The sequence below is a fragment of the Triturus cristatus genome, chromosome 10, assembly GCF_964204655.1.
Source record: "Triturus cristatus chromosome 10, aTriCri1.1, whole genome shotgun sequence".
NCBI lineage: Eukaryota > Metazoa > Chordata > Amphibia > Caudata > Salamandridae > Triturus > Triturus cristatus.
In genome coordinates, this window is record NC_140593.1 from 803,663,417 (window position 1) to 803,689,605 (window position 26,189).

The 26,189-nt window shown below is 42.8% G+C and overlaps 1 protein-coding gene across 3 annotated transcripts in view; it reads right to left on the reverse strand.

Annotated features, from left to right (window-relative positions):
- EME2 (essential meiotic structure-specific endonuclease subunit 2) overlaps window positions 1–26,189 on the reverse strand; it is a 163,957-nt gene that overhangs the window by 134,810 nt on the left and 2,958 nt on the right. For all 3 annotated transcript variants that reach the window (XM_085628361.1, XM_085628360.1, XM_085628359.1), the window contains exon 2: window positions 1,858–1,994. In XM_085628361.1, the coding sequence (XP_085484487.1) occupies window positions 1,858–1,994 (137 nt within the window). The remainder of the gene's footprint in view (window positions 1–1,857; window positions 1,995–26,189) is intronic.

Here is a 26,189-nt window from a genome sequence, read left to right on the forward strand (position 1 = left end):
TCTTACCAATAAAAGTACGAGCCTGTATACAATGATCTAAAATCCTTGTACATGATAGGCTTAATGGTGAAGTAACAGGTGGTTATAGAGTTGGTTTACAGTTCCACAGTTGTACTGAAAGCGACACACATAAGCTGCACATGGTGCATAAATGGGAAAAATGCAATGTGCAATGAATCAAAATAATACCAATATTTGTTTGTCTTATAAGTGTCTTTGGTTGGACCAGAATGAAAGATGCTACCAACAGCTTGTGAGGCGTTTTCCTGTGTTACAAAGGTTGAACGTTCTCCCCAGCATGAATATCCAGACCTCTCCTTCATTTCTATAAGCGGCACTAAACATGCACTATCCAGAAAGCAGCGATGCATGGGTTCATTTGCAATACTGATGATGCTCAGGGGGGTCAGATAACACAGTTGGCTATTTCACTCCTTTCATATATCATTTATCCTCACAAATTAAGCATTTCAAAAAGAAGAGTGGATGTGGAAAAAAGGAGTAGGGAGAATGGTTTTTATTCTTAATACTGTCCTTTGCTTGAAATATTTTGAGAATACAGCTTTACATATACATGTAATGCTGGAAACCGGCTCCTTTTCCAATCACCTTTGCAAAATATATAGCTTTACAATACTACTATTGGTTGATACCAATAGCTGAAGGGGTAGTGATCCAAAGCCCACTCTTTGTGTATTTGTATGTGTTTTGACATGAGCTCTGGTAGACAAGACCAAAAAGGAAACAATTTAGAGACATAAGCCTAGAATAGTTAAAAATATAAAGGAATGTGCGGAATAATAATATACTTTATTTGTTATTATTCCTTCGCTATCATTGTAATCAAAGGTCTCTAATGGAAACACAGATTTGAACTTTCTGTTTGTAGGAGTTTCCTGAAGAGGAAGGATTTGGCTCTCAAAGTCATTTCAAGTCAGTTCAAGGCTTTCCAGAGCCTGTGACACTGAATGCCAAGTGATCTGTTTCCAAGTGTCTGATGTCACTAGGCATGCTAGTAAATCAAGTGCAAGATAGCCAAGCACAGGTCTCGGTTTGGAGTCTATTGTGGAGCCACTGTTTGTATGTAACTTGAGCGTTTGTTCTTACAGAACTTGTGGATAATGTGTGCAACTGTGGAGGAAGAATGTATTGCCCGTGGAAGGACATAAGGCAAAGAGCTATTTGAAAGAGTAATGAATATCAATCAGGGAAACTGAACAATTTTTTTATGAAGCGTGGCATTCCTCTCTTAAAAAGGTCTACATTGTAAACCGCGCCTGAGGAGGAGGGTAGTGATTTTTTCACTCCCAGGTCACCAACTAAGAGGCATTGTTATACTATCTGCAGTCACTGTTTATCACCTAGGGGTTACCTGGAAAAATAATTTTAGACAATAGATGGTAGCCTGTCAATACAGTTTTGGACGTTATCAAGCACTCACACTGACATGTGCATGTCATTCAGGCAGAGAAGAGCAGAGGGATTTAGTTACACTCTAAAAGTACATGTTGAAATGAAGCAAGTATTATCTAAGAAAAAACTACAGCATAGGACACAGTGATCTACGTAGACTTTCTAATCAGGGCCAAGTAACCATCCCTTATGCTGAAAAAGGTTTTTGAATTAGCACACTTTTTAACCTGATAAATGAGGTTAAGTCCCCTAAACACCTGAAGACTACCCTTCACAATATTCCAGATAGATCAGTGAATATACTACAGATAGAAAGTATTATAGGGGCTACTGTCAGAAGAATAAAAAATAAGAGAGCAGTGCATTCTTAATGATGCTACTTCAAGACGTTTAAAAAGTGCTCTGCCTGAATATGTGCCTGCAACATGTGTTTAAGGTACTCACCAAGCCAGACCAACCTGGTGGCATCTCTCTCCTCCAGGTAATGCTGCACGGCACTAGCTGGGGCTCAATAAAATATCTACAGTCCAAGGAACTCAAGGTCTCCAAAAGTTGATCTGAGCCACCATCTTCCAGAATACCTAAGGATAAAGAAGATTGTTACTAAACCTATGCGTAGGGCAAAAGCCTAATTGACTCGATTCTGCTTCCAGGTCATTTCATTTTTATTTAACTTGGGTTGTCTGTAACCTACAATGCAGTGACCCTATATTTGGAGGTTTGTAAGAAAAGCCAATCCCTCGCATCAAACTATTCACACATAATTTTGATAGATAATGTTCAAGGGATGCTATTGCTCATGCGTCAGAGAGCCTTTTAGGTTAAGGTCAACTATTAAAGTTCAACCCTGAGGCTAATTAGTAGGGCTAAACATCAGTGCAAATATTGTTTCCACTGGCGAATTAATGGTATCATTTTTGGTTTTCTACGTGAATGTCATAATAGCACTAAAACTTTAAGAACAGCATCCACTTGGAAACCTGTGCTGATCAGCCAGGAAGTGAACAGCTATAGCCCTTGAATCTATATTTGCTCCTAGAGAGGATTGCTGTAGACACTGGGTTAGAAATGTTGGAAGGAGAAAATACAATGACATGCAATACCTATAATTGTGGAGAAATTTAAAGAAGGTGCACATGGGACAGGTGAGATCACCTTAATACTAATATGTGAGGCTAAAGAAATTGACACGTCATAGGTTGGTACGTGCCACTCAAATATATTACATGGTAGGAGGCATGTAAGACTGAGTGCGTATTTTTCAGGGACCTCTAAATTTCCAAGAAGAGTAGGATAACAATAATGTGATTGTGTAGTCAAAATTGTGTGGTTTTGTAGCACTGTAAAAAACATAGGTTATCTTCCAAATTTGATCATAAAACGATGAACTTACGGTAAGTCAGTCCTGAAGGTCACATCAAACAGCTGACACGTTAAAAAGCCTACTCACCCACTCCAACCCAAAGAACCCTATATGTCAATCCATTTGTGACTCCACTTGTCGTGGTTATCTCCTTCAAGTTTAAACTAAAATTACATAGTTGGCATCTTTCTATGCTAGAACATTGTCTAAAGATGCCAGGACCATGATGAATGAACTCAGCCATTCATGGATATGCAGAATTGTGATTGGATCAAAGTGGCACTTTAAAATGCCTTTCTGATAAACCATAGATGAATGTGAAATTCGAGCAGCCATGTTTTTGATGCCGCCATTGACAATCAGGATCTAGGAAGGAAGCTAAAGGTCCTATCCTGGAATGTTGCCGGCCTGAAAAGTAAACTGTCTTGCTCTGACTGGGGAGTTTTTGTGGACCAGTTCGATATCTGCCTGTTCCAGGAAACATGGGCACAGCAAGGGCATGTGTGTGTGTAAAATGGAACTTTGAAAAATGCACTAAAGTGCATTTTTCAAAGTTTTTGCAAATTACCATGAAGTTCAACTTCATGGCAATTTGCTCCCCCTATTAGCGAAATCGCTAATTTTTAAACTTTCATGCATTGCATTTAAGGAATCTCAATTTGGGATTCCTTAAATGCAATAGCAATTTAAGCAATCGCAATTTAGAGATTCCTTAAATTGCGATTTTTGCATTTGGGATGATGCATCCCAAATGCAAAAATCCCAATCGCAAAGGGGCAGATTCTGAGAATCTGCCCGTTTGCGACTGGATTTTGCTTTGATGCATGTGGGCCTAGATGCAGTAGGCCCGGCCCTAATAGAACTAAGAGAAGCGGCTGTATCGGTGGGGACCGCCGTTTCCATTAATAAAATTGCAGATTTCCATGCAGGGTTGGTATCCAAGCTGGCTGATGTATTTTATCCAGAGATGAGCACCAAGGGGAACAAAATGGTTACGCAATCATGGTTTAATGATAGTTGCCGTAAGGCTAAACAGGTCCTATTGGAGGCCATTAAAGCAAAAGACAACCCACTCATCGAACAAATGAGGGCGCTGTACAAGGAGACCACACGCCTACCTACAGAGATGTGGGATATGAACAGATGGGATGCCTAAAAACTGCCCTATCCTCCAAAGATTTAAAAGAGTTCTGGTCCATAGTTAGCACGGGAAGTAGCAAGGGTAAGCCAGCATTAGAACTTATTATAGCAGCAGAAGCATGGATAGTGCACTTCCAGGCCTTGTACACTACAAAGAAAATTCCCGGCCCACATGTTGATTCACCCGTAATTCTGCCTAGGGGCAATTATGTCGATGCCATAGAGTTTACCCTGCTAGAGGTGGTAAATGCGATAAATAGGCTCCCGTCGGGCAAAGCACCGGAACTGAACAAGATTCCAGGGGATCTTTTCCGGCACAAACCGAACATCTGGGGACCCTATCTTCAGGTCTTATTTAATGCCATCTTGAAGGGTATGCCGATCCCCGAAACTTGGGCAGGGGCAGAAATAGTTCCAATTTAAAAAAAGGCTCACCTCTCCTACCAGCTAACTATAGACCGATTAGTCTGATTGACGTCACACAAAAGCTTTTTGCACAGGTAATCCTTGATCACCTTCAAGGGTGGATGGACAAGCATGAGATATTAAGACCATTCCAGGCCGGATTAAGGAAGAACACTTCCACCGCTGACCAAATATACAGACTCCAACTTATATTTTGGAAAACGGTGAGAATGGAGGGTGGCAACCTCTATTTGATCTTCGTGGATCTTAAGATGGCCTTCGATCTGATGCCTAGGGTAAAGCTATGGGAGGTACTCAGAGAAATGGGGATCCCCCTTACCTGTTGAGCATACTTATAAGACTGCATGAAGGTAACTTTGCCCAGGTAAGGTGTGGGAAAAGAGGTGACCTGACCTCACGATTTCCAGTTGACAGAGGAGTAAGGCAGGGCTGTGTGCTCGCACCAGCCCTGTTTTGCCTCTTTGTCAATGCACTGATTGCCCAACTCACTGAGGTCAGGGACAACGACACCCCCAAACTGGCAGGTACCAAGGTTCCAGCAATGATGTTTGCAGATGACACCCTCTTAATGTTGAAATCCCCTATGGGTATCCAGAGGGTTTTGGACAGCTTTGCCATTTTTTGTAATAACAGGGGGTTGGAGATCAATACTCAGAAGACAACGTTCGTGGTCTTCAATCCTCCCAAGACATTGCACCCCAACCCTAGTCTAGAGGGTATCACGTTGGACAGGGTGACGATATTTGAATACCTAGGGGTCACCCTGACAGAAAACATGGTGGGGCCCACAAATTGCCAAAGCCAAGCTTATGCTAGCTTAAACTACTGGAGGAATTATCAAACTACTGAGAAACTATTCCTCCAATCCTGCCTGGCTTATAGTGGAGATTCATAAGGTGCAAGCCAGGGGTGCGGCAATGTATGGCGCTGAATTATGGGGGCACTGTTATTGTGGAGACATGAGTAAAGTAGAAAACAGTTTTATGAGACAGATCTTAGGTCTCCCTTCCAGTACCCCCCTCATCCCTCTATGGGTGGACCTAGGAATTAGACCCATTGGGGAGGAGATAGGTCTCAGACCCTAACCTTCTGGCACAGACTATGGGTGACACCGGAACTGGCAGCCTAAAGAGCAGAATTGAAAAAGATATTGAGCTTCCCAGGAGCAGCAAAAATCCCCTGGTTTAACCATATAAAAAAGAATGTAGTAGGATGGGAAAACCAAGCCTATGGAGCAACCCAGAGCAAGAGTGTTTTGCAATCTCCCGTCCTGAATTAGTAAAAGCCTACCGAATGAGTAAGCTAGCAGAGGTGCAAGGGAGCCCGTCCACAGGTCATCTGATGGCTAAATTTGTATCCTTGAAGAATGAGTACTGATTCGAGCCTTTTTTAGATGACCTTCATCCATTCCTGGCAAGGAAATTATACGTCCAGTTCAGACTGAGCACCCTGCCGCTCCGTGTCTTTTCCTGCAAATGGTCAGACGCGACCCGGCGAGAGTGTCCAGTCTGTAACTGGGAGGAAGAGTCAGAGCTGCATGTCATCTTTTTTTGCCCTGCCTACAAACCAGCGAGGAAGTACTGGCTTGTTCCATTGTGTAGGAATCTAGGGTTTGTACACTGTGCTGAGGCATTCAGAGTTTTAAAGCATGACACCTGTAAGCCCATTGTTTTTGTGTGTCGTGATTTCTGACCTCAATGTTGCTTAGGCATTGGTCTTCTGTAAATATGCCTGTCCAGTAACAAATAGCACATTGTCACTGGTTTTTAGGCCTTTTAACTTTTTTTCAAAACCTTTTTTTTTTTTTTTTCTTCAATAGATCTTTATTCGATTCACAGAATCATAAAAGCATTACACATAAAAAACAAAAGAAATATAAAATATATAAGATCTATTTACAATAATAGGGGGGATCCTTCGTGGGAAAACGCCTATTGACAATTTAAAAGCCCATGATAATACAAGGTACAATGAACTGGGACCCTAACATGACTTATAAGATACTTATTACCTGCATCTAGGCTTAGCGTTAATATATAAACAGGATTAACTTTCATAGAATGCAGAGTGCAAAGTGCAAAGTGCTTTATCATAAAGTGCAAAGTTTTTTTTAAAAGAGTGTAAACATGACTTCCCTAAAAATAATTACATTCAGTCGGAAACTTTAAATACACACTAATTACAAAATTTAAAAAAATCCCATAGATCACAATAAAATAATTTTAAAATCTAAGTCCCCTTTTAGTCCTAATGAAGTAGGCTGACAATAAAAATCTGCTAATACCAAACACAATGAGTCTTGAAGAGTCAGTTTTTAGAATACGCAACATTTCGAGGTATCTTCCAACACATAATTTTCTGGCCAGGGGTTTTATCCATTTGGATCTAGGTGTTCTATAAAGAGGGCAGAAAAATAAAACATGTGCATCATCCTCTTTAGTCCCTGCATTGCATTGAGAACACCTATCTTCCGCTACTCCTCTCTCTCTCTGGACAGGCCCCCATTTAGATGTGAACGACTTGATTTGAAGAGTTCCATACCTGAATTTAAGGTATAGCACTTTAGCGAGCTGTGGCTCGATCTCGTCCAAAAATTGCTCAAAACGGGGGATTGTTTTAAACATCATGAATTGGGAGGTGAGGGGACCAGCATCACAGTTCAGGCTGACATTGTGCGTGATAAAGTTCCAATAGATACTTTTTATTTCCTGTTTTGAGTCAGAATTGAGCAGGCTTGGGTTAGCCCAGAACCTGCTCAGACCCAAATCCAGCAGCCATTTGCGAATATGTCCCAACCACGGGAAACTGAGGTTAGTATCTAGGGCCAGAAGTTCAGTTAAAGATTGTTTATACATGTAGAGTTCCTCTGTCGTCCAAATTCTTATCCAGTAAGACAGGGACATCCACACAGCTCTGTGGCCCAGGCGTTTAATACCTAAATCCATCATAAGGAGGGTTAATGGTGTGTTTTGTGGGAGGGTAACAAATCTCCTCAGTATCTTATTTTCCCCCTTAGTTAAGGCATTGAGCGGGCCCCCCCCCCAAAGCTCTGATCCATACAGCGCAGCAGATTGGGCCCTTGCCTTGTAGACTTCCAGTGCTGGCGTAATTGCTCTGGACGTGGTTGCGTGCAATTTATTTAAGATTGGGGCTGAATTTTGCATTAAAATTGTACTTGATTTAGTGATCTGTGGCTTCCAAGAAAGTTTGGAGTCAATGTTCACACCCAGATAAATAAAATTGTGGACACACTCTAAACTCATTCCATTTAATTTAAGATTACGCTTAAAACATTTGTGGGGTCTAATTGACATGTATTTTGTCTTTGCGGGATTAATTTCCAGACTCTTTAATGTGCAATAATCGTTGAGTGAGTTCAAAAGATTTTGCAGGCCCTTTGGAGTTTGCGATAGTAATATTGTATCATCTGCAAATGTTAAAGTGCAAACATGATTCCCCCCCAGCTTTGGGGCATCGTGACTAGATTTTAGGAGGAACTCAACCATGTCATTGACGTAAAGAAGAAAGAGTGTTGGCGCCAGGACGCATCCCTGGCGCACTCCTCTGTTCACTACTATTTCTTCGGTGAGTTTACCCGCCTGACCCCAGCGTACTCTGGCATAATTGTTCTCATGGAGCCTGATCAACTGGATTAGAATATTTTTAGGGACTCCCTGTTGCAACAAGTTTGACCACAAGAGCTCTCTGGGGATTGAGTCAAAAGCGGCCTTTAGATCTATAAAGGCCACGTATAGATGGCCATCTCTTAGCCTGGTGTATTTCCAGGCTATTACTATCAGACGAAACACCTGGTCTATAGTGCTTGTCCGTTCCCTGAATCCTGCTTGATAAGGGGAAATAATATTATTTGCAGATATCCAATCTTTTAAACTTTCCAAAATTTGTTTTGCGTACAGTTTTTGTAGTATGTCCAACAAGCTAATTGGCCTATAATTAGCCGGGTCATCCCTACCGCCCTTTTTATATATTGGCACAATCTCTGCCCCCTTCCAGGAATCAGGGATTGGCTGGCCTCCTGCGATTGCATTGCTTAGCAGATTGATGTATGGGACCCATACCTCTGGTGCGTGTTTAAAAAGGTCACCTGGTATTTTGTCAGGTCCCGGAGCTTTTGAGGGCTTGATTGAGTTCAGGGCCAGTCTAGTGTCTTCGATGCTAAAACACAATGGGGCAATCGTGGTTGATGATATAAAACTACCAGTAGCACTACTCTGGCCATCCATCACAGGGACTTGTGAGGCGTATAGATGGGTGAAGTGTCTGTGCCAGGTGCCTGGGTCCAAGTTAAGATCAGGAGCCGGGGCACCTGGATTCTTACTCTTTGCAATAATCTGCCAAAATGAAAATTGGTCGCCCAATTTTGCTGCCTTTACTAATTCTCCCCAGTTTGAATCTTCCCAACTTCTACGGGCTACATTCAAAGTTTTGTTGTATGATATCCTTGCTTCTCTAATGAGCAAGGGATCCTTTGCGTGGAGAGCCTTCATTAGGAGTTGTTTTTTTTCCACACAATCATTATCAAACCAGGGATTTGGTTTCACAGCCTTTGCGCGGTTTTTTAACTTGGCATGCCCAGGTTTTGTCAGGTCTGATTCAATTCTTTTTACCAGTTTTGAGTGGATCTGTGTTATCAGGATTGACCCTGAAGGTTCATTTAAATACAACGACACAAGATCACTAAAACTGTTGTAAATGTGTAAACCTTTTATTACTTTTAACTTTAAAACTATCAAGTTTGTATTGTTCAAAATGTGTAACTACGATGAACTACTATTGTATGACTACTTTATGAAATTGGTAATGCTATTTATACTAACTCCATCCTCATCGCCACTATTGATGGGTCTTTACCAGGTGCTTGCATTTTAAAGTTTTTGCCTCTTGTTTTGCACCCACCCTGTACATGTAATGTACCAAGCCCACAGGACTTAGTTATGAGTCTGTGCAGATCCCTCCTTCTTATCTGAACTACCGAGGTGATGTAACTGTATTTTAACAAAGAGGACTGGTTATCATTTTTATAATTTTAAACTGCTATGAATTGTATTGCACTGTTTATTGTTAGTATACTATTATTTTGATCGCTGAGACCGAAATAATGTTTTTGGGAACTGGGAAATTGAGAGAAAACCGTTTGTAAACCAAGAGAATCAATAATCTTTTCAGTTTGCTGAGAGAGTTTGGAGTCTGTAGCCAATTAATCACTCTTTTTCATTATTAAGTGACTTTCATATCAATTAATTTAGATAGACCTTTGTGGTAACACCCTGTGAATCTCATGAATGAAACAATTTCCTTTCCTACGACAGTAAAAAAAGGAGTGTGCGCCCTGATAAACACATTTGCCTTTTAATATGATGGGACCTGAAACACTGACTTTATGATTGGGTTCACAAAATATATGTATTGTACCTTACAACACTTATATACAGTTGTTGAAAAACTGTTGGTGACATTTTATTAGGGGTGGGATGTGTGGGGGAGCGTAGAGGATTTGTGTACGTCTGTGTAGCCCATGTCTTGAAAACATGTGTCCACATACCTATTAAACTGAAAGTGTAGAGACCTATTTTGATTTTAAATATATGTTCATTCATGGATAAAATAAGTCATTTCTATTAAATGTACCAACTGGGGTATATTGCTTTTTATGTTTGCAATGTACCTCACTTACTAACAAGATTCTAAGGAAAGTACTTTGGCTAAAAGAAGTTAATTCACAAATCTCTATAAGTTTTTCCCTTAAGACTCGGTTGGAATAAATTTGAATCAAATGTTTACATGAATACCCTAGAAAGTAGTGTATTTTGATAGAGGAAAATACTGAGGCCATGGGCATATAGTTGCGCCATTTATTTATAATTGGTCTATTCAGTAGTGGGTGACCAAATCCCTGAAACATCTTGCCAGATTGGAACTGATTGACAGGAAATTAGGTAAAAGTCAAGGGAGATTACATGTCAATGTTTGAGGAAGGCACCGCTTTGGAATTTGTCATTATCATGTTTGGTCTTGCAACAGCCTAGAAAAAATGGCCAGGGAATTAAGTCTACATGGTCAGCACCTGAGCTGAGAAGAGTTGCCAGTGCTGCCCATTTAGTAATCATTTATTGTTTTCAAAGTGTTAAAATACTTTCTAATGGCCACAAGATGGCCCCTGTTTGCAGTGTTTTAGCCCTCTTGGAGGAGTCAACACACGTAAGTCCATTTGCATGAGATCAGACTACCTACAGTAGAGGAGTACAGCTAGGCAAGATTTCATTTTCCCTTGATCTGTAACAGTACTTCCATTGAAGAGTAGCCCTAAACCTGAGGTCTTCTCTTCACTACTAACGACATCACATAAGCAAGTCCTAAATAGCACAGATCACTAATAGTGCTATTTAGGACTTGCTTACGTGATGTCAGTATTATTAGATGAACTTAGGTCAGTAGTTGGTCAAACTGTCGGTATTGAGGTGAATAAGAAAATAACAAAATTCACAATTTACATTGCATGTACAAATTTAGGCAGCAGGGCCACGAAAATGACAAATACAATTAAAGTACATGAAAATTAATGTATTTAATATCTACATAGAATTAAGATAGGGTCGTACAATACGTAGCGAAGTGACGCTGCAGTACGCTGGTGAATTTATTCATACAGTGCATATGTGAAATTTTCAATGCTGTGTAGATGTTCAATATACAGATAGTTTGTCCAGCCACTGTCAAGTTCATATTTCTTATAAATGACGTTTGAGAGTAGCACTTTCCTCTTTAGGCTAGATGTATAACAGCACTTCCACTTTCCTCTTTAGGTTAGATGTATAACAGCACTTCCATTGTTCATGGCGAACATTGTGTATTAAGTACCTACTTTAAGGAGCCATTTGCTTCTTTGGCTCAGGAACCTTGAGACATTGCCAATCACATCTTGTATCAGCCCACAAGAGTATTTTTGACTCAACGTCTTTCTTTTGGCTGTGTGCGTGTATTTCTCCACCTCCAATGAAATGCATCTATCATAACACATTTAATTCTTTACCTCAATCATGCATTGTATAAACAAAGAAATCCTTTTGTACTTTCGCAGGCATTTGTATTGTTTTCATCTGTATTAGAGTGCATGCATCAAAACTTTTAGCTCTGCCATTGTTTGTTTGATTAAGCATATCACAGTTTCCTAGGAATATAAGGAAACCACATCATGCATAATGTAATGTAATATTTGCAAAGAAAAGAATATACCATATACGATAATAGAACAACAATACAACACTGTTCCTATGGAAAACAAAGATGATTTATTTGAAAATTTGAATCGAGATGGATGGAACCACCTCTAGCTAATATGGATAAATGCTAGACTTGAAGGAGAGAAAGATGTTGACAATACAGTTATAGGACAGTTTGGGCGTCCCAGGTTGGAAGGCTATATTAAAAGCTGAAGTGAAGGAGAGCCAAGGACACTGAACTCGCAAAAGGCCATGGTTACATAGCAAATGCCAAAAGTGTGCGCCAGATAGTGCAATTACAAAGAAATAGCTATCACTTAGGAAATAGGGTGTTCTCAGTTGTGGATGCCCAGTTTCCTTTACAGGAGCTTTACTGTATGTTCTAAATGAGTTGAGAATAAACAGCATTGTGTTCAGAACAGTGACAATGAGGCCCATGTGTGTATTGGTCAACACCAAGTAATATGCAGCAGGTACCCTCCCGTCACAGCACATCCCAATTAGTTAAGTAGTTCATTCAATAAATAGTTGATTTCAATCACGTTGATCTGGAAAAACATTCAAATCAAATTCAAAATCAAATTTACTTTATTCGGCTAATTGTAGCCATCAAAGTACATAAAACAAACAAGACAGATCAAATCTGCAATCAATAAAAACCATAAAATGATTATTATTAATCTTCATAGAGTCCTGCCCCACTCAAAATCCATTATCTACAATAGGACAAAGTACACTCCTTCAAATAATGCCACAGTTCATACAAAAATGGAAATACAGACCACTAACACATAATTAGGCCTGGGAATAAATAAATAAATAGAATAAATATATAAAATACAGTTAGCCCAGCATTAGTCTTATCAAACATTACATATAAAAAAGCATAAAAATACATTTTTAAGTAACAGGATTCAAAGCCCTATCCACAGGGAGATTCATAGATAGCCTATTCCTACACCTAATTGCATCTATTATAAAACTTGCTACCCCAAAACAGACCAAAGGTGAGGCCAGCATTTGTAAATATACCAACGCCGGCCTAACTTGCTCAAAGTTACATCCTCTAAGCAAGGGAATAATACATTTTCTGCGCAAGGAGTTGTAATATGCGCAGAAAAATATTATATGAAGAGTATTCTGGTCTGAGAAATTGTCGCAAGGACAAGGATTTAATGTTCCCTCTTTGAAATACCCTTTGGGGAATGCAAGGAGCCAGGGAACCATGTTCATCCTAAATCTTATCAAGACAAAAAGATGGTATGGTTTGTTTATATAGGATAAATATTGTTGTGTCTGTCGACCCAGGCTCAATATAGCAAAACTTCTCACCATGGGTTTTTTCAGCTTATTCTCCTCCCTTAGTACTCTTCGTCTCTCTAAGAACTCCTGCTTGAGGTCTCTAATGGCCGATTTACTCAGTGCCGGAGGACTCAAAAATAAGTCGGGACGGCCAAGAATTTCCATCTGGTCCTTAATGTATCTAAGCCACGGAATGTCTAACATCTTTTACAGGGTAAGACAATCTCCAATTACCAATTGATTAAGATTTGGGGTAGCTTGTGCCCAAATTCTCAACCAACGCAATAACGGGACAACCGCAATTTGGTCAGAAAAAAAAACCTGCTCCTAATTCCTCGTGTATGTTAAAAACTGGCGTAGAAGCAGGGACCAAAAGCAATCTACGGAAGAAAATATTTTTAACCCCCTGAATTTCTCTAACATCCGTATAACCCCAGATGTCACTCCCATAAGTCGCCATAGGGAGACACTTAGCATTATAGATCTTTATAAGCGCGAGGATTGGTTTTGAGCCTATTCTTTTTGCAAAGTCTAGAGTGGCCCCCGATGCTTTGGCTAATGCATTCTTCGTGTGTGCACGCTGCCTGCACCATGAGCGCTGTTCGTCAAGAAGTACCCCTAGGTATGGGAACACGGGGACTTTTACTAACTCAAGACCCTTGCAATAGAATTTGACCTTCCTTGCCCTTTTTGACCCTATGGACATAGCATGTGATTTTTTTAAACTGGTAATTAAATCCAAAGACTCCATAAAATGTTTAAAACAATTTAAAAGGGTTTGCAGCCCCCTTGCAGTCCTGGCCACCAACACCGCGTCATCAGCATACAGGAATGCGGGGAGCATTTTGGAGCCGGCTCTGGGGATATCTTTACAGCAGGAAATTAGGGAATCTCCTAGCTTATTAATATAGAGAGTAAAAAGTAAAGGGGCCAAAATACACCCCTGCTGGACCCCTCTCTTTACTGCCCATGAGTCAGTCAGGCTGCCATCTTCATTAAAGCGCACAGCCGCTATTGTATTTTCGTGGATGGCTGCCAGAAAAGAGATTAAATCAGCATCTAGCCCTATATCCTGAAGGATCACCCTGAGTTTTGGTCTATTAACAAGATCAAAAGCCGAGGTTAAATCCATAAAGGCCAGATGAAGATCCCCGTGTTTTACAACTGTATACTTCCCTATCACCAAATGGAGATTAAGGCATTGATCCAACATGCCTTTCCCTTGTCTAAAACCATATTGGAGATCGGAAATAATATTTGCTTGGTCCAGCCAGTCTGTTAACCGGGCCAGAACAACTTTCCCCATGATTTTTGCTGCGGAATCAAGGAGCGAAATAGGCCTATAACAGGCCGGATCATCCCTCGCTCCTTTCTTAAAAATTGGTATAATAACCGCCTTGGCCCAAGACAGGGGAAAACCAATCAGGCACGCTGCATTAAAAACGTAAGTTAGAACCTTAGCCCATAGCTTAGGATCTGCCTTGTACAAGTCAGCCGGTACTCCATCGGGACCTGGAGCTTTCCCCCCTAAGGTTGATGTGATCGCCTTATTGACTTCGTCAATAGTAAAAACAGGAGGGTGGCATTCACGATCACTTTCTGCTGACCCTGCGGGAGTTTCGGGTGCCACATCACTGTACACTTTCCAGAAGTGTTGCACCCACCTCTCAGCAGGAACTAAACAGTCTTTACTAGAGTTTGGTATATCATCAAACAATGGGCTATTAACAACAGACCAGAATCTAGACCTGTTGGCCAGGACACTAGCCTGACTAAGCTCCTCCCACGCCATCTCCCTTAATTGCCTTTTCCGTCTTTCCACTGCCAATTTATATACCCTTCTTGCATTCTTAACCAGTGAGACCTCCCTGGGTTTTTGGTTAAGTTCCCACATAAGTTCATATGGGTATTCTTACAACTTTCATCAAACCTTTTTTTAAATTTTGGGGGCCTCTGTCTGCAAGGAACAGTTAAGTTCAAAGCGACCTGCTTTGTAATTCGGTCAAAGGCATCAAGGATAGATAGTGGTTGGGAGTCCTGGTCGAGACAGGTTCCAAAATCCTGTGCACAGTTGGTCATTAGACTATCAATAAAGCTATCAGGAGTAATCCTCTCCGACCTCACTCTACGTGCTTGGATCTATGAGCACAATATTTGCGTTAGTAAGCTGGGACATGGTCCTATCTCTATTTACAGCGTGTATATTGAGGTACAGTGTCAGTGGATTATGGTCACTGAAACAATTTTTTGTTGCACTTAATGTGCCTAGTGTCGGCATCAGTAAAAAGGAGACCAAAATATAGTCAATTATGCTGTGATGGCCATGACCAACATATGTAGGTACAGGGTCTAATCTGGCCGACTGCACAGGGCAGATCAGATTATGAGTTGCTAAAAATCTTTCTAAAAAGGAACCAGAAGAGGTGTGTTCAAAATGGGTTAGCCCCCGAGGGCCATAATCCTCCTCCAGACTTGCTAGGCAATTAGTAGGACAAAAATGAATGTTAAAATCACCCAGGACTATAGTATCATACTGTGTTTCAGTGCTGTCTCCATATTTACCCAAAAAAACAGTAAGGGCGCTAAGATGCTCTAACTCGTCATTTCTAGTGAAGGAATTGTAAACGTTAACCACTAGAAAAGTTGACAAATTCTTCCCTGTCAGTTCTACTGCTAGGATGTGGGGAGAACTTGATTCTATCAACTTTACTTTATAAGATAGCTTAAGGTTAATCATCAATAGTAGGCCCCCCCTTGCTCTGCCCATTTTAGATGGTATAGCAAATTTAAAAAAAGATAAAAAAACCATCCAAATAATATATTTCCTTAGCCTCCCACGTTTCCTGAAGGGCTATAATATGATGTGTGGCAAGGAAGAGTTCCCAGCTAGCGTCACCCTTTTTTGCCCTTAAAGCAGCAATGTTCCATGTTAAAACTTTTATTTTGCCCCCATCGGTTATTGTAGAAGTAGAACTGAGTTTTTACTATCCCAGTTGATGAAATCTGGTGGTCAACAGAACAGGGCACAATAGAATTCGATGAGCTAATCAAGGGGACATGTATTGCATCATTCGATATTTCCGTCAAGATATCTGAAACAACAGGTACTACGTTATTAACCGGCAGTCAGTCTTGAGTATCTAAATCAGAAAGTGCCTGAAACCTGTTAAACAGAGCAATGGAGGGAACAGTCAACATCGAGGTTTTCACAGAAGGCTTATAAAAATGTCCCAGTGGCAAGGCCCAGATGGAAGTGGCAAACATAGGGCATGGTTCCTGTGCCCTTAACAAGGTCTGAACAACCGCAGGGTTTCGAAAGTTAATAACCACACAGTCCCCCTCAAAGTTCTTTAAAGATCGTCCCACCCACCCAACTCTGCGCACCATGATAATATTGTTGCTCATGGAGACCCTAAAGCCCTTGTGTTTAGATAACCAATCTACGGTTTTGTTCCGGAGTTGAATCCATGATTCAGTTTGGTCTGCCCTAAGCGGGGGAACACCTGCCAGAACCATAACATAAGGACACGCGGCCGGGGGCAGATCTAAAACATCTACAGAGTGCTTAATATTCACAGCGTTCAGCACAGAGGGGCCTTCTCCGTGATGATTACCAGCGCTCACATTAGCCTCTGACTGATCAATAAGTAGGGGTCCCGAAGGACCCCGTGGCTGGTGCGGGATCTGGTCAGCTGGACAGAGGGAATTAACCGCACTTCCTGACCCCGGGACTCCCATGCGCAGGTGGGCGGAATTCCCCCCAGGGGCAGATGATACACATAGTGAACGAGGCGTGGCAGGACTCACATTACCAGTAAGTTCAATTCCTGCCCTATGGACCAATTCCCTATTATTACCCCCCACAGTGCCAGTGGCTTCTGGGTCTACCGGGTCCACAGGAGCTTTAACTACCCCACGAACCCCACATTGGCACCCACATACCTCCTGGGTAACTGGGGCATTACCAGATTTTTTTTTAAGTAACAACTTTTCTTTTATCTCCCCTAGTTTACTTAAAAGAGGCGCTAAGAGTGCAGATATTAAAGACTCCAATTGTTTCCAGGAATCAGGATTACTTCCAAGGTCCACCATAGTATGGGGGTCAGTGTTTGTAGTTCAAGACAAATTACCATTAGATTTCGGGGAATTAATCTCACGTGACCCTAAAACTTGGGGTTTAGGTTTGGTTTTAGCCTTATTCCTCAATGCCACACTTCCCCGTGTGCATTTTGCTGGCGGCTCACCATTTCCTCTCTCACCATTCCCTCCCAACCTGGATCTGGTAGAGCATACCACACTTTCCCCATCCCTAGTAGCCCTTTTAGATCCAGTAACAGAGTCACACTGGGCCACACAAGGCGTAGTTGAGGTATGTGGTGAGGATGTAACAGGGGATACGGGCAAAACTGGTTTCTCAGGTGGAATAACCAGCAGTTCTTTCGATATACTCTGTCTTGAATTTTGAATAAATTCCAGAGTACCTGAGTAGTCCACCTCCGGTAGCCCTGGTTTACGAGTCACTCCATCCGCTAACTCCCCCACCGGGCTTATAACCATAGTATCCATGCTTAAACGATACATAATTTGCGAAGCACCCAGGGGGGATTTGGCCAAAGTTATAGCCCCAAAAGATGATCTTTTTTGTCCTGCATATGAGGCCAGAGAGAGCCTTTTTTCAGTGAGGTGTATTTCATGTGTTAACACGGACTCCGCCCTAGATAGGAACGCAGTTCCCGCTACTCTCCCAGTCCTATAGCCTTACGTTTAGTGGTCATGACCTATACTTTAATATATAGCACCAACTTCTACAAACAAGACTACCAGGAAAGAATATAATATAATATAAAAATATCCTTACAGTTTGTCCAACGCTCAAAATGTCGAAGTCTCTTGCACAGCAAAGGGGGGGAAGGCCCAGCCCTGCCCCCTCCTGGCTCGGACGGGAGTCCCTAGTCACTTTTAAAAGCGCCTCCTGGCAATGATGATGGGAACGGGTGCGCGACAACGCGATTTGCTGCTAAGGACCCCGGGGAGTGTAGTTTCTCTCACGCGCTACACTCCCGGTCCTGCTTTCACCCCTGCGGCAGTAGAACAATGTCGGTGCTGGCCTGAATCCCAACTGAAGCTCCGCGTTCACCAAACTTTCCGTGGAGAGTCACAGCCGCGAAAGAGCGCCGCCTGTACTATCCGAAGGTATCTGGCTTCAAAACAGACGAGGTTTGTCACATCGGTTTTGCACTGGCTCATTCAATATATTCAGTATCCAGGCGAGTGAATTCGACTTTCATGTGTACTGTTCACAACCGGAACAAACACAACAACTGCTCCCTTCCACGGGACGGGACTGCTCCTGCTGAATGCCCAGCCTTCCGGCCGCTGACGGAGGCCCGACGCTGCCTGTCCCGCTCAGGGCGCACCCCGCCCGAGGCAGCTAGAGATGAGAACAGGACCAGAGTCGGTGTCCAGACTTCCGTCAAGGAGACCCGCCCGGCCCGTACGCTACGACAGAGGAGATTCAACTTTCCAACCACAGAATCAACCACCGTGCAGTCCCGGGGCCTCGATTTAACAACTGGCCGGCCGGGGCCCCAGGCGTCACGCTCCCTTCTCGCACTCACCGCCATTCCTTGTGCCGCTAGAAAAGACCTCCGCTGCGCAGCGTCATCAGTTGACTTCAGTGTGAATGCCCATTTGAGAGACTCGCTGAATACAATATGTGTGTTTGGATTTCACGCATTAAGTCTGTTTGGCTGCTGTAGTCAGTCTCAGTTCCTGCACCGCTTGTTTCCAACGCTGCTCTAACGAGAGCCGGAAGCTGTGGCTGCCATTGTGGTGCTGGTCCTTCAAAAAACATTCATTATTCATCACATGTAAAAAATAGGTGAGATAGCTATTTAAATCTATCAGAATCCACAGTAGTGAAGAACGCAAAATCGAAACCACAGATAAAAATAGCATCTTAATTAACAGTATCAAGACAGTGCCACTTCAATGCAATTCCTACTAAAGAAGACATCAAACAATTTTACCTGGAACAGCAGAAGTGCAGTATTACATTACGCAAGCTTTATCTAAACTTCCCTAAGGAGTTGTGAAACTGCAAGGAGATTTCAAAGTCATCAAACAAAGGGCAGCTCTACCTTTTCCTAATCTTCAGTGAACATAACACAGAGCACAAAAAACAATAATTGCAAACCCCATCTTTGGGATCTACTGGCATTGCCAATTGCTTTGGGAGGGGCTGTACAGCGTAGGGATTCTGACAGCATTGTTCAATATATATATATATATTTTTTTTAAATAAAGGTTCCATTGCGGTTGTGTCAGTCCACTGATGAGTGGATGCATCAGAATGCAAATGCATACCACTGGATTCGTTTTAGTGCTATCTGCTTTCATTTTTTTATTTACCAATCTGAAAATAAAATAATTACGATTTTTTAGAATGAAATTTTTTTTTTTAAAGAGATGTGGGTATTTGGGTGATAACACAGGAAGGACCTGAAGGGGAAAAGGAGCACACAGAGGACGAAGAAGCACAAGAGGAAGAGAACATCATAGAAGCAAATGGGTGAGAGAGAGAGCAACTCAGAGAACAGGGAGGATGGACAGAATTACATGAGGGAGAGAGCTAGAAAACATGCACTACTGTGGAGTTTTGAAGGAGAAAGAAAAAAATTGTTCACTAAATGGGAGCAGGTGAAAGAGGCAAGTAAAAAGGATATGCTCCAGAGGAGGGACAAACACAAGATGGAAAAACAAGCCATCGAATAAGAGGCAAGCAAATGAGAGTACCAATAAGGCCAACCAATGGTAAGCTTCGAGCACTCCGTAAGATCTTGGCAAGTGTGCAATGTTTGGTAGGATCGACCTAAAGAGAAACAGGAGTCTTAATTTGAACTTTTTAGAATTTTTCAATTTGGACTTAATCAGTGCTTTCCTAAGCCAAAGAACCTCAATACAAAGCGTACGCACTGTCCATAGGAGGCATAATCCTGTCACGCAATATGTCATTGTGGCATATAATGACAGCTAAGCAGCTGGCATATGCCCCACTCTCAAGAGTGTAGCTCTTACTGCTATTACGGAAGAGGAGTCAACCCTGATTTTGTGATATTAAAGTGAAGTACTGGTGCTCACGATGGGGAAAGTTCCAAAATGGTGTGGCACCATTTAGGTCATGATATCCTCAATTTACGACCATTCAAGAAATGCTACAGAAAAGGGCATATTCATTTTAAGTTCACGAGTGTTCCATTAGCATGTGCCTTTATTTCAGAAAATCAACTGAAGGATGTGTTTATGTTACAAGTTTAAGGCCACTTATCTGAGCTCTGCTGTAGTTGAACAAGTTGGGCTTCATAATGATGTCATCTCCCTAATTCAATATGTACAGCTTTAATCAATACGATGGTAAGTATGAGTTACTAGGGGTGTTGTACAAACTATTAGATTTATTGTTTAACAAGAATGAAACATTTTTATCAAACCCATATACTTAATGTCATGCTATGAAAATCATGTGCCTTCTGTCCCAAAAACATTAGGATAGCTAGTTGTTCTGCAGTGATCTTTTTTACTTTCTCGGCAGACGGACTCTATGACAGTCCATTTTACAGATTTAATTAGATACTTAAACTAGCATATTTGATTTATTAATGATTCTTTTCACTTTCTGTAATAATGCTATTTTTTTAATAAACCCACAAGGTTATTAACTTAAGAATCTTGTCATGCGCAGGTTTTAATATTTGCCTTAGACTAGGTCTATGAGAGACTCAGTTAGGCCCGTTCCCACCAATGACCCATTCATTTCGTAATTAAAGATTCAACAAATACTTCTAAAATCAGAAACAACGTAGACTGCTTCTGTAGATGTCACAGTAGTTTACGTGTTGCCAAAGATACAGCAGCTGTCAATGCTGTGCACATGAGGTATTCAGTGGCCTCAATTACAAATTGCCAGAATTATTTTTTTTCTTGAGCACTGTGTAGGAACCTGGCTCTTTGTGTGATATATCAATAATCTGATATACCATGTAAAGAGTGCAGAAGTTCCCTTTTAAAGTGGACAGGGGCTGGCTCTAGCAATCCCAAGGTGCTCTATTAGGGGTAGTGTGGTCGAGCAGCCTTAGGATTAACCGAGAGGAGTGCAAGACATCTGCAAATACACACAATGATCAAGAAATTACACACACGACTCAAGAAGGAAATCCACACCAATTTACAAAAATAGTAAGTATCTTTATATATGTTTAGGCATCAGGGAAAAACCATTCAGGTAAGTACCTTTTTAAATATTTAAATATAAATTCTTTTCAATAGAAAAAGTGGACACTGCAATTTTTGAGTTCTGCAATGTTACCCTATGGAAGGAAGAACAAATTCTGCAAACAGATACAGTACAGCCACTTACAGGACCAATCTCCAGGAGTTAAGGTGAGTGGTGGGCGAGGTCCAAGGCAGCACCAATAGTATACTACCAGCGGCACAACAGTAGCTGGGTGCAGGGCGGAAAACAGCATCAGGAGCCCAATGTTATTCTATGGAAATCGGTCTCTGTGAAAAGAGGCTGCAGGCTCTGGCTAGGGGGCCAGTCGAGCTGAGACAATACAGGGGCTCAGGCCTCACGATGCTCAGGGATGTAGAGACACCTTTGGTCCTCTTCTCCACTGTCCAGGAGCAACAGGTGCAGAGGTGTCCTTAGGCATCAGGTTTTTCCTTACCGAAGCAGTCGCGGTAGGGGAGGCCTGCATGCAGAGGCTGCAGGCAATGTTGGATGGCTCACGGAGGGTGAAACCACAATGAACTAGGCTCTGGAGGACTGGGGTCCTTGCTGGCACTGCTGGCCCCCTTGATTCAGGCTTGGAGCGACGGGTGCAGTGGTGGCCTCAGTTTTTGGGTTTTGGCGGTTTCTGAGACGTCAGAGTCCTTTCTTTTGGAGTTGCTGCAAGATGCAGGAACATTCCTGCTGTCCCACAGGAGAGTTGTGGTTCTTTACTGAAGGCAGGCAGTCCTCTCAAGTTTCTGGAGTCAACAGCTGCAGGACAAGTCGACTCTGGCGTAGTTTTCGACAAGGGATGCAGACAGGCCAGTGGTGCTGGTACCAGGTCAGCTGCTTCTTCTCTCCTCTCTGCTTTTGCATCTCTTTGGTGTTCTTTCTATTCTTAGGTTATCAGGATCTCCTTCTCTGGTGCCAGGGACTCCCCTAAATACATAATTTAAGGGTGTTAGAGGGGTGTAGGTTAGTAGCCAATGGCTACTGACCCTTAGGGTGACAAAGCCCCCTATATGACCCCTTTCTGTGCAAAGTGGGCATAATACTGTCGCAGAATTCCTAGGTATGCCATCACAAAGATTGTTACTTCTGAAAAATCGTGTCCACCTCAGTGTTGGCCCACCTGAGGGGTGGTACTAGCCTGGTGGTGACACACCTACCTGACAAATTAATTTTCCCACCTGTCCAGGTGCCAAGGGGCTCCTGGATAAAGGGGGGGTAGCTTTCTTTCCTGTGAGGGAAGCAGACTTGCATTCCAAAGGTGGTAGCTCTCTGCGGCCTGCCAGCCTGGGGTAGGCTAATCAACAGGTCATCTTGTGGGAGGGGGTGTTACACCCTCTTTCCTGACATGCTTTTGCTCTGGGCCTCTTGAGAGCAGAGGCTCTCCCCCTAGGAGGTCAGAACAGTGTCTCGGGTGGCAGGCTTGCAGAAACCAGTCAAGGAGCACACCAGAGGCTGGTAGGTTTTCAGGGGGCACCTATAAGGTGCCATTTGGGTGCATGCATTGGTGAATCCATCACTGGAATCAGTGTGGGTTTCCACCTCCCGTTCCATACTGCAAGGTGTCCCTCAGGGGTCGGCCCTCAGCCCGACTTTGTTTAATCTATACGTCCAACCCCTGGCAGAGGTTGCCCAGAGATACGGCCTGACCATGGTGTCGTACGCCGACGACACCCAGTTAGTGGTGGCACTGAATGGTGAGTCCGCTTTGGACGCTGCTGCCTTCCAGGTCGCTCTGCGAGGGATCATGGAATGGATGTCGGACAACAAGCTGCAGCTAAATGCCTCAAAAACCGAGGTCTTAATCTTTGGAAGAAACACAGACCTCTGGGGAAACCAGTGGTGGCCTCCGGAGCTTGGCCCTGCCCCGACGCCCGCTGAGGAAGTCAGGAATCTTGGGGTGTGGTTCGACAATAAGTTGTCCTACATTCCCCACACCAAAAGACTGGCCGGGATCTGCTTTGGCACCTTACAGTGTCTCAGACCTATTTTTAAATTTTTTGACCCCACAACCAGGCAAATCATAGTTCAGGCTATGGTTCTAAGTAGATTGGACTATGCTAGTTCACTTCTATTGGGACTGAACAAAGCTGATCTTCTCCGCCTTCAGCGTATCCAAAACGCGGCAGCCAGGATGTTGGTCGGATTGCCTCGCTTCTGTTCCGCCCGTCAAACCATCCATAATTTGCACTGGCTCCCGGTGGAACAGAGGATCAAATTTAAGGCACTTTGCATTACTTTTAAAATCCTAAAGCTGTCTACTCCTCCTATCCTTGCCCAGACTATATCCCCTTATCTCCCTAACAGAGCGCTTCGCTCTGCAGGATCGAATCTGGCAATTGTTCCCCGCTTCAAAAGAGCCAGAATGGGTGGACGTTCTTTTTCGGTGTTGGCTGCCTCGCTTTGGAACACCCTCCCCCCTTCGCTTCGTTCTATCACCAGTCTTCTTCCTTTCAGGAAATGTCTGAAAACTTTTTTGTTTGCCACGACTTAGTTCCTTTAGCTTATTCTGATTAGCTTTTCTCTCTGTTATGTTTTACCGTCTCCTCAGCGCCAGGACGCCACTTTGCTGCGGCATCTGTGCGCTATACAAAAAATTATAACATAACATAACAATATGAGATGTTTGGTACCAAACATCCCTATTTTCAGTGACGCCCATCATGTAGCTGGGGAACTCGCCTTCACCAGTGTCCAGCACATGCTTTAAAATGGCATCCCTGCCCACTTGCACTGGCAGTAATAGGACTGACCAGCACAAGAGCATATCTGTTCATGCAGGTATGCCCTCACATGTAATATTCAGCACCCTCCCTTAGGGCTGTTAGGCCTGCTGTAGGAGTGACTTACAAATATCAAATGCGGTATAAGGGGACATGGCACACAGAGATGTGTGACATGTTGTATTTTCACTTTTGTCTGCACCAACACTAGGCTTGGGCGGAGTTCGTGGAGATGCGCTACGCAGAACTCCGTGAAGTGATCAAGAAACTCTGCCGTGCTATGCGGAGTTCTGCAAACGGCAGGGTGTGATACATCACACTGATTTTTAGCACCGGGCGTTTGTCCCGCGCTGTAAAATGGGCGCAAACGGCACCACACGCAGCGCAAGAGCGAGATGCTTCTTTCTGCTGCCCGAGTAACTGTTCTACTCAGGCGGCAGATTCCTCACCGTGAGCGGAAGGTTTTTCAATGTGAGCGGAGGCGACTAGCCACGACTGCCCACATTGAGAAATCTCGCCAGGAGGTGGTCTGGGGTAAGATTTTCCTCGCTCGCCAACATAACGTTAGCGAGCTGCTGGAGAGGAAAAACTCTGCTCAGCACCGCTATGCGGAGTTATTCCGAACTCCGTGCTCTACGCGAGCGGAATTTCACACCCAGGCCTATGCAAATCATGCAGTCAGCAATGACAGCCTTGCATGGGCTTGGTGAGGGGTATTTTAGGGAAACAAAAAAAGTTGTGCTGCTGCCCTTAGGGACCCTCTTTAGTACCTAAGGCCCTAGGTAACAGGAGTACCATTTACTGCAAAACATGCAGTCAGCAATGACAGCCTTGCATGGACTTGGTGAGGGGTCTTTTAGGGAAACAAAAGTTGTGCTGCTGCCCTTAGGGACCCTCTTTAGTACCTAAGGCCCTAGGTAACAGGAGTACCATTTACTAGGGACTTACAGATGGTGCTAAAGGTTTTGCCAATTGGGGAAACAATTGTACAGTTTTGGGAAAGAGCTCTGGCACTGGGGACCTGGTTTGAAATCACATCACATCAGTTACCAGGCAAAAAGTGGGAGAAACTATGTCAAAAGGACTACTCTCCTACCTACTGCAATACTTAAGTTGTATCTCTATGTGCAAGGTCTGTCAGCTCCGCTCTAATGAAAGGCCAGCTTCATAAAAGAATAAAGGTCCAGCTTTTGTATTTAGTACATAGCCTACTCGTGTGTTACAACATTGTCTGAGCATTGAATAACACCTTAGTAAATTAAATACAGTCACCTCAGTTAACGTCCCTTATTACAGACAGCTGGTTGTTGGTCTCAAACGCCTGAATGCGTGGAACTGCTTAAGCTGTGATTCCAGTGAACCAAACTGAAACATCAACTCCCCTTGGATGAGCTCAACAGTTCGATTTTTGTGCGTGTGCATATTGGATAATATCTCCAAAACGGGACAAATTTATATTTGTGTGTATTAAGGAACACTATTTATAGTCGGATGTGAGTACTTTTATCTACAGGCTTCACACTGTCATTCAGCTTGATTTCCGGTATTTTCCACTGTTAATTAAGCTTCTATTGCTCAGTGTTCAGACATAAAAACGTTGTGGTGCCCTTCTGCATTAAACAGTAAATGGAATAGGTTCACAAACACCACTTTCTGCATTCACTGATTCGCTGTGTATTTATTGTCTGTTCTTGAGCAGGTTTATTGAGAACTTTAACAATCCAACTATTTCATGGTGAGAAGTTAAAGGGTAGCGGAGGAGCTGGAGGTGTTGGGATGCAGGGGAAAAGCAGTACCTGGATAGCTGAGAGGTGAAGCGCAAAGGGAAGTGAACACAACAGAAGCACACTGGCAAGAAACAGCAACAGAGGGTTGTGGGAGAGAAGCACGCGTACAAGAGAGCAGCGTAGGGAAAGAGAATCTTACGCAAATGAGAAAGCAAAAAGGACTGGGAGAAGCGAGAGAAGCACACGAGGGAGACTGCTTAAATACCACTCTTGTGGAGTCTTTAAGCAAAAAGAAAAAAGCAGTTTCCTAAAAGTGAGCAATGGAAGTACACAATTAAGAGAGACACAAGGAAGATGGAGAAGGCAAGTCTTCGAATAAAAAGCAAGTAAATGAGTATGACAATAAAGTCAGACAATGGTAATAAATGGGCAGGCTTTAAGCCCACTGCAAGTTCTTGATAGGCTGACAATAGTAATATGGGGGCAGGATATCCGTCATGTTTGTGATGGATTAACCTGTCTGTTGAACTCTAAATCAGGCCCTGTATATTTTGCTGCAGATAGCTTGCACTCTCT